We start from the raw sequence: 9,849 nt of genomic DNA on the forward strand, positions 1-9,849 counted from the left end.
TATCATGTCTGCTCTATGTCTTCCAGGAGACCGGTCATCGGTGAACACCCCCTTGAACAACCATCAGCTGTCTCATCTTCAGTCCATACTAAACAACAATCAGCAACAGCAGCTCCTGCAGGGGTTCCCCAACCTCCACGCCTTGAAAGGACATGTTCCTGGGCCGCCGAACAATATAAACCCTATGGCCTGTTTGTTCCAAAACTTCCAGGTAAGCGTGTATTCAGGTGTTAGGTAGGAAATTGGGAGAGGAGTCATGCCAACCTGAGTTAGGCTGTGTTTCCACATATACATCCAGATTATGATGCAGACAGTGTGGAAACCCTGCCAAGTGTTCTCCCCCAATAGCCGTGCAATGGTGCCGCTCGTTGCATAGCGTACTATTACATGGGGAGATATCTGCCTGATTTGGCCGATTATCGCTCTGTGTAATAGGACCTTGCTGCAGGAGATCGCCACCATTGTAAGCCTGGGTAGACCGCCTCCTGCAGCAAATTGGGGAATGAAGCACGCCAGGGAGAGAAGGGGTGAAGGTCTGAGCACCTAAACCCTGACTGATCAGAACTTTTGACATGTATCTGTGACCTGTACAGTAAAAGGTAGACTTTAACAACCAATTAGTTATCTGGAGAAATAACAGACAATGGCCCGCACATCCATATACTTATCACTCTGCTTCTCAGCACTATATACTACTAACATCAGGAGTTAGTCACAATTTGATCAAATTGCATAAGCCCCCACACCACTTCAAGGTCCCTGGATACATGTGGGCACTTAACAAAGAAAATGGCACAGCCAGACTTTAATAACTGACAGACAAATTCTCGTTGATCCTGCAGTCAGCACCATGTTCTCTTTTTGTTGACATAACAATACTTTCCCCAGTAATCCCTTTTATTGAAGACCTCTAAAGACCCTATTACACCAAGCGATTATTAGTTGTATTTAGCCGATTATCGGCCATAACGCCCGAGAATCGCTTGGTGTAATAGCTAGTGTTAGAAGACAACGATCAGCCGACATGCACAATGTCGGCTGATCCTTGTCTTTCAACATGTTGAAAAAAAGTACAATACCAACGGTCTGCTGGCTGTCGCCCCAAGTAATAGGAGCTGCCGCCGCCGACCAGCCCTATCTCCTATTGGCTCCCTGAATGATTCAAAGATCATCTGGGCCGCGGCCCCCTGCGCCGATCACCCACCACCACCACTTGTTTTCGGCGCATGTAATAGCGCTGGCAGTGAACGGGGAACGAGGAGTAAGCGCTGATCTGACAGATTGGCCCATGGAATAGGGCCTTTAGTCTTATTATGCATTAGGCTGGGTTCATATATATATATCTTTTTTATGGGGATCAATTATTCATACAATTGCTCCTTTCGAATTTCATAACCTTATGCAAAAATACGCCGGTATTCAGCAGGCTTTTCGCCCTTGTCTGTTAGCAAAGTTTGAGGGATGGATAGAAGAACATTGGAGGACGCAATGTCTGGACCTGTGTGGTGTCTCATCTGACTCACCAGATGTCTGCAATGATCCCATTGAAAACAAGACTTTGCTTACATCTCCTTTCTATCTATAAAGGAGGTATATGTCTGGAAGATTGACATAAGGTAACTATGCACAAAAGATAGCCGACAGCTATATCCTCTGATCTCTCCTTACACACAAACACTTGGATCAGCCAAGCATTCATGTAGTTTTTAATGGACAGAAGGGAATAAGCCGCTGTCAGACACTTCTGGTGGCAGATTATCTCCCTGAGAACAATTTGGTGTCAAGGGAGAGGTGGGAGGCCAAGTACATTAGATCAGGGTTGTCAGACTCACAGACCTCCAGTTGTTGCAAAACTACAATTCCCATCGTGCCTCTACAGCAAAAGCTAAAGCATGATGGGAATTGTAGTTTTGCTGCAGTTTGACACCTATTCATTAAAGCATTATCCAACACAGTACTGATGTGTTAGAGCAGCATAGACCTCTGAGGTGCCTATAGGACATACACCTTCAATAACTGAAGGCTGAACAAGCTCCCACCACCTGTTCCTACCCATACACAGGAACATTGTCTATGGAAACAGGAGGGGTACGCCACAATTACATCATCTGTCTGTGGTTGTTCAGGACGGCCCTCTACTCCTTAGAATCCAGTGCGTTTGACCAATCAAAGTCTACCATCCTTAAAGGGGTTATCCAGCACTACAAAAACATGACTGCTTTCTTGCAGACTCAAGTCCAGCAAATGTAACAGCATCTCACAAGGCGGATATAGATGAAAAAATGAAGTTGTTTATTCCAGCATGGCACTTATACAACGTTTCAACCGCAATGGTCTTTTTCAAGTATACAGGATCAGTAACATGTCATAGTATATAAAGCAGTTCCAGCCAATAGCCGTTATCATCCACTTAATACAATTAAAACAGTTTAACCCACATCACCCCTGTGACACACTTATTATATACATATACTTTATTAGAACTCACGAAAGGTGCTTCATAGGTTAAAGACATACACAGAGAGACCCACCTCCCTGCAGCTGCGATCTCCAAATAGAGCGAGGACGGAGTGCGCCATGCGCAGATGCCGGCGTCCTACCGCATCCACTGCGCATGCGCTGTCAATAGCCAATCACTGCACCATGGGCGTTACCCCAAGCGGTCAGCTGACCGCTGTCATAGCGACCATAGATGCCATAGTACATAGATATCAGCAAACCCCATTGTAAGTCCATCTGAGTAGAGTACATTCCAGCATACATGAGATGTTATACAGTACTTCTTAGATCATCTTTTAAACCCAAGTTCTTTCACCACAATCCGGCTAGATGGATGATGCCGACTCGTACCGCTACTTCATCCGCAATGTCTCTGGAGCATATACCCACAGCTGGTCACTCATGCCGATGGCAATATCACTTTCTTTCACAATCGTTACATGATCATATATATAGGGCAACAGTGTCCATTGATTATTCCACCATCTGAAGGAGTATCCTCTCACCATGGTTCCCGTGGTATCGCCGTGCAGTTCACACACAGTCACCCATGTGTGTCCGCTACTCGCCAGTAACCTCGGATCCCATTTGGTACGGTTTAGAGTCCACTCCAGCAATCGAATTAGGCCCCAATCCTCGTACAGATAGGCAATTGTGTACAATCGAAAACTCGATCCGCCTCCGTGGTCCAATATGCCCAGGATCCATGCAGGAACAAATCGGTATATACACACAGAACGTGCGTCTGTAGATATAGACTCTGTCAGTATCTGTCAGTAGGTCTGTAGAATGTAGTACGTTTATGTTTCAAACTTCTCCAAAGGATCGTAGGGGTATTGCTGACATCCTATGCACTAATAAACTCCTCCTCATAACACATCTTTAATTTGCCAGATCCCAACCCAGGGATGGTGATCAATCTGTGAAGAATAAATAAAACAATGTTAAAAACATATCTATAAAAAATTATACAAAAAGAGAGAACATAAAAAATCCCATATTACGGATTTGACGCATCACATACCAGGTAGCACCTTATATTCTAAGTTCAATCCCTTTGGGGCCAAAGTGCCCAACAGAAAAATCCATTTCAATTCTAACTTTTTCAACCTCAATTTTCTGTCTCCACCTCTCACTAGTGGCGCACGAAAATGTAGCTGACTGATGGTATGTCTCGCTTCTAGAAAGTGCTGGGGAATTGGTAATTCTGTTTTCCCTGTCCGGATCGTACTCTTATGTTTCTGGATCCTCACTCTGATCTCATTAGTAGTCTCCCCCACATAATATAAACCACAGGGACAAGAGATAATATAAACTACATAATCAGATCTACAACTAAACCTTTGCTTGATTGTGAATTTCTGCCCTGTGTGGGGATGATTAAATGTGTCACCTTTCAGCATATTACTGCAACAAGAACAATTCAAACATGGGAAACAACCCATTTTGCTAGTCGCAAGTGTGGTTTGTCTGAGACCTCTAGATGTGCCAACATCCGATTTCACCACCATATCCTTAATGTTACGTGTACGTTTGTATGACATCATGGGGAGATTTTTGAAATCCTCTACCTTAGGGCATCCATTAGCAATGATGCCCCAATTTTTTCTGAGAATATTCGCAATTGTACCGCTAAGTGGCCCAAAAGTGCATATGAAAGGTATCCGCTTTTCCTTAGTGCGTAATTTAGGTGTAAATAGCTCAGACCTTGGCGTATCCAGAGCTCTATCTTTGTTTCTGAACTAACTGTGGAGGGTACCCCCTGGCAATGAACTTTTCACACATGGAATTCAATCTCTCATCCACTACCTCCTCTTGTCCAACCACTAGTCTGACTCTGAGCATTTGGCTCCAGGGGAGTGATTCTAACATTCTCTTAGGATGATTACTCTGAAAGTGTAGAATGTTGTTCCTATCCGTTGGCTTAATGAAAAGGTCGGATTCCAGTCTATTATCCACTTTAAAGATGCGTGTATCCAAAAATTGGATTTCCACCTGTGAGGACACTAGAGTGAATCGTAAGTCATCATGTATAGTTTTCAGATAATCATGAAAACTAAATAGCTCCTCCTCTGTCCCCTCCCACAAAAGAAAAATATCATCTATATATCGAAGCCAGCAACGGACATGACTCCAGAAAGATGACACATACACTAACTCCTCCTCCAGGACCGCCATATAGATGTTGGCATATGTGGGGGCCACATTGGACCCCATGGCTGTCCCGCGATGCTGCAAGAAAAATTCATCGCCAAACGCAAAGAAATTCTTACGTAAGACAAATTCAAGCAGCGTCAGGAGGAAGTCCGTGTGTTCTGGAGGCATGTCCGTGCTGGTCAGTTTCTTCCGAACTGCATTCAACCCCAAATCGTGTGTAATTGACGTGCAAAGTGAAACTACGTCAAAAGACGCTAGTATACACTGACCTGTAACATGTAACGTAAAAATTTTAGTTAAAAAATCGGTTGTGTCTCTAACATAAGAATCAGTTTCTACAGCAAAATGCCTAAGTATACGATCAAGAAAAATGGCAACATTAGAGCAAATCGAACCCTTCCAGAAACGATTGGGCACCCTGGAGGGGCGTCCAATTGTTTATGGATTTTGGGGAGCATATATATGACTGGTGTGGTGGGGTTCTCAATCAACAAATACTCATGTAGATGTTAATCAATGATCCCCATCGTCATTGCATCAGTCACAAGTCTTCCTATTTCTCTCTGGAATTCAAAAATAGGATTATTCGGTAATTTAGTATACCCCTCCACATCATAGATTTGTCTATACACCTCCTGTTTATAGGCATCAGTGCGCATCACCACCAAGGCCCCGCCCTTGTCGGCGGGCTTGATGGTGATGCACATATCTGACATCAGCTCTTCCAAAGCTTTCTTTTCTGGCCTAGTGAGGTTATAATTAATGACCCCTTTCTGTTCCCTTTGTCTCAATAATTCCACTTCCCTCAGAACAATTTGTATATATGCTTCCACACAATGATTATATACAGGTGGGTGAAAATTGCTAACATTAGTCAAACCTGTGTCCTTCAAACAGAGCATGTTGTCCTGTTTTTCTTTTAGTTGTCTTTTAGGCTGTTCTGAAAAAAACACTTTCAATTTGAGTCTACGAAAAAAATTATGCAAGTCCAGGTCCAGTCTGAACCAGTCCATAGAATAGATGGGGCAAAATGATAAACCTTTCGATAACAAATGCAACTGGTCATCAGTCAAAGTAATATCAGAAATATTTACCACAAGGGTAACTATTGCATCCCATACTAATATATTTTTTACTTACCTGTTAAGACTGGCAAGTCTATGAAAAGGAGTGCTATAGTTTTTCTCTATTTTTGCTTTCTTGCAGAGACAGCATGACTCTTGACTCCAGTTTGGGTGCAGGTTTTGTGACTTCCCGGGCACTGGCCAGGCATGAAACACTGGTGGCCGGCCCCAGTGTGGTGAAACCCCTTCTGTGATGCAGCTGAATTGATTCTAAGGGAGCATGTCACAGAGGGAAGAGGAGCATGTCACACTGGAGGCTGGCAGGTCTGCCCCCAGTTCTTTATGCCCGGCCCAGTAGTGCAAGCTACACCTAAACTGTAGACAAGAGTAAGGTGGAGGGATACTCCTGTACAGCTGCCTTAAAGGGGTTATCCAGCGTTAGAAAAACCATGGCCACTTTCTTCCAGAGACAGCACCACTCTTGTTTCCACTTTGGGTGCAGGTTTTGCAACTCTGTTAATTGAAAACTGCACCTGATCTGAAGACAAGAGTGGTGCTGTCTCAGGAAAAAAGTTGCCATGTTTTTGAGTGACCCATTGGGATACACAGGTTCTTTTTTCACACGGTAGCACAATATAGTTTCTTGCACTTTACATTCATCTGTTGTATTTTCCGCAGGTAAGAATGCAAGAAAACAAAGAGGTAAACGCCCAGATGGGATTATCTTCACTACACGACAACCCAAACTCAGCACTTCCTCCATTTCCAGAGAAATCCTGTACCATGCCGCATAGGACAGAACAGTACATAAAAGATAACGTACGGGAGGGAGACGGCTCGGTGGATGCCATTTATAAAGCCGTCGTGGATGCAGCCAGTAAAGGGATGCAGGTGGTGATCACTACCGCCGTGTCCAGCACAACCCAGATGAGCCCCATCCCAGCACTAAGTGCCATGAGTGCCTTCACTGCCTCCATCGGTGACCCGTTAAATCTATCGAGCGCGGTGAGCGCTGTCATCCATGGAAGAAACATGGCAAATTCTGATCACGAGGTCAGAACCCGGAACAATAGAGGTAACCGGATGCGGAAAAACTTAGATCACGGCAAACATATGGCGGCGGATGGGGACGGGTTTGATTATTTCAAAGCAGGATGCAATACACCTAAAAGACAGTGGAATGGGGGTCAGAGTCCCGGAGACGTGAACCGGTGGAAATGTGAGGAGGTCCTGGACCACAACGCACAGGTCCATGGCAATCCTTACCAAGCAAGATCTGGCAACGTCTCTATATTGCACTCCTTCGAAGATGAGCAGTGCCAGATTTTGCTGCCCCCCAGGCATTGTCCGAACGATAAAATGCTAGAGGATAATTTCAGGTTTAACCATTACAAAAGAACTATGATGAGTTTTAAGGAGAGGTTGGAAAGCACGGTGGAACGCTGCGCCCACATGAACGGAAGCCGGGCCGCGGCGCACAGAGGGTTCGGAGATCTGCTGGGCATCCCCAAACAGGAGATCAGCATAGAGGAACAATCTCCCAGCTCTTCCAACAGTCTGGAAAGTTCTTTAGCGAGAGACTATATCCATTATAATGGAGACTTCCATGCCAAAGGCATGAACGGCTGCGCCCCCAGCCCCTCGGACACCAAGAGTATCAGCAGCGAGGATGATCTTAGGATACCTGACTCCCCGTCCTCAAATGACTTAATGCCTTATAGGCCAAGGACGTTTAATATGGGAGACTTGGTCTGGGGACAAATAAAAGGACTGGCCGCATGGCCCGGAAAATTGGTGAGGGACGACCTACACAACTCGTATCAACAGAGCTCCGAGGAGGGGAAGGTACATGTATGTCTGCTCCTCTATATCTCTTATGTCTGTATACTAATATGGATGGATTATAGGTATATGGTAAAAGTGTTGTTTTATATTTCCATTGGGGGAGAATAGAGATGGGTGAATCTCTTATAGGCTTGTGTCCGATCGTTCGGCATTTGGTTACTTGTTACTGAAGTTGGATGCACCCCTAGGGCTGCCTGGAAAACAAAGATACAGCCATAGGCCATAGGCAATATCCATGTTTTCCAACCTCTTCAGCTACTGGTATTGAAATTTCGAGTGTTCGAGATTTTATCATCTCTAGTGGAAAATGAAGAAGGTAAAATATATGTTAAGGGTGCGTTCACACGTAACCGATCTGCAGCGGATACTTCACCTGGTCCCCGCTCCAGCCTGCTTTGGGGCTCCCGGCACGTGCCGCTCGGCTAATCAGTGCGCTTTCCGGCGGACGGGGGGGGGGGTGGCTTAATGGGGCGGGCTGCGGACATACTCACAGCAGGATGTGCATCCCGCTGCGAGTTTGTCTGCCCATAAGTGTACAGGGCCGGGATCCGCTGCAGATCCCTTACATGTGAACGCACCCTAAAGGTGTTGTCTAGCCTTAAAGGGATACTCCAATGGCATTTTTTTTGTCTCAGATCAACTGGCGTTATATAGATTTGTTATTTACTTCTATTTAAAAATCTCTAGTCTTCAGTACTTATTAGCTGCTGTAGGTCTTGTAAGTGGTGTATTCCTTTCAGTCTGACACAGTGCTCTCTGCTGCCAGCTCTGTCTATGTCAGGAACTGCCCAGAGCAGGAGAGGTTTTCTATGGGGATTTGCTGCTGATCTGGACAGTTCCTGACATGGACAGAGGTGGCAGCAGAGAACACTGAGTCAGACTGGAGAGAATACTCCACTTCTTCTAGGACATACAGCAGCTGATAAGTACTGGAAGACTAGAGATTTTTAAATTGAGGTAAATTACAGATTTGTAGAACTTTCTGACACCAGTTGATTTGAAAGAAAAATAACTTCGCCAGAGCACCCCTTTAAGGTAAGGATCAGGGGTTGCAGTACTCCAACAGGTGCTGGCAGACCCAGATAGAAGTAATCTACTATGCTCAGTCCATTTCCTTTGGGGAGGTGGGGGGGCTGTAGTTCACACAGAAAAGTATACACAAGTCCCGAACATAGTCACTAGTAGACTCTTATCCATAGTCCGTGTCAGGTATTATAGCTGAGCGTTATTCAACCCTATGGTCAAGAATAGGAATGAGCACTTCATAGTACTAGCTAAGCAAAGCACTTCGCTAGGCTCGCTGGTCGGCTTTTTAGTCGACTGCCTTCAAACTCTCTGCCGCTTCTCTCCGGTTGCCTGGAAAAGCTGGATCTAGTCCTGGGAAAGTGAAAGAAGTTCCCCAGGACTGGATCCAGTTGTCCCAGGCCCCCGGAGAGTAGCGGCACAGAGTTCAAATGCAGCTGACCGCCGAGCCTAGCAAAGTGCTTTAAATTTGCTCGTCCCTAGTCAAGAGTGTCGCTACCTTTTTAAATAACAAAATTATTTTTATATCCATATATACTAGATTTGCTGGACCGTGATAACAATTCATCATGGTTGTGAGATACGTGGTATGGTGTATGTGGAATATACAGTCCACTGAGGCAGATACTACAATCTATATATCTCGGATGATCGACCTATTGATTGTCATGTATGGGTATTAGTTGTAGGGACGGATAATCTCACTCCATTTCCTTTAGGTGGAGAGTGAGAAGTTGAAGACCCTGACGGAGGGACTGGAGGCTTACAATCGAGCACAGAAGAGAAACCGAAAGTAAGGATCTCACCCCCCTATTGTCCAAATTGTTAGTAAGAGAATCCCAAACTTATATGTGAGTAATGGGATCCGAGATTCAGAGGTAAACTTCCGAAATCCTCCGAGGCTGGATTCACACTACCGTTTTTTTTTTATATACGTTTTTTGCAACTGATGAAAAAAAACGATGCAACTGTGTGCATCCGTGTTGATCCGTTTTTCCATTGACTTCCATAAAAATAAAAAGAAACAGACCGAAATGGATCTGTTTTTTATGGTACACAAAAACGGTCGACCTCATTTTTGTGTCCGTTAAAAAAAACGGATCAGTTTTTTTAAATAGTGGAAGTCAATGGAAAAACTGATCAAAACTTATGCACACAGTTGCATCCTTTTTTTCATCAATTTTTCATGCGTTTTTTGCAAACAATGGATTGCAAAAGCATAGTGTGAACCCAGCCTGACCGCTAAAGGAGTCTCATAAGA

The 9,849-nt window shown here is 44.6% G+C and overlaps 1 protein-coding gene across 2 annotated transcripts in view; it reads left to right on the forward strand.

The window, feature by feature from the left end:
- Nucleotides 1-9,849, forward strand: part of LOC138779366 (methyl-CpG-binding domain protein 5-like) — a 34,407-nt gene that overhangs the window by 21,366 nt on the left and 3,192 nt on the right. The window contains exons 6-8 of one of the 2 annotated variants that reach the window (XM_069956581.1): nucleotides 27-211; nucleotides 6,399-7,571; nucleotides 9,308-9,381. In XM_069956581.1, the coding sequence (XP_069812682.1) occupies nucleotides 27-211; nucleotides 6,399-7,571; nucleotides 9,308-9,381 (1,432 nt within the window). The remainder of the gene's footprint in view (nucleotides 1-26; nucleotides 212-6,398; nucleotides 7,572-9,307; nucleotides 9,382-9,849) is intronic. The other variant, XM_069956582.1, reaches the window with a different exon arrangement.

This window comes from Dendropsophus ebraccatus, unplaced genomic scaffold (assembly GCF_027789765.1).
Source record: "Dendropsophus ebraccatus isolate aDenEbr1 unplaced genomic scaffold, aDenEbr1.pat pat_scaffold_713_ctg1, whole genome shotgun sequence".
NCBI classification, from domain to species: Eukaryota; Metazoa; Chordata; class Amphibia; order Anura; family Hylidae; genus Dendropsophus; species Dendropsophus ebraccatus.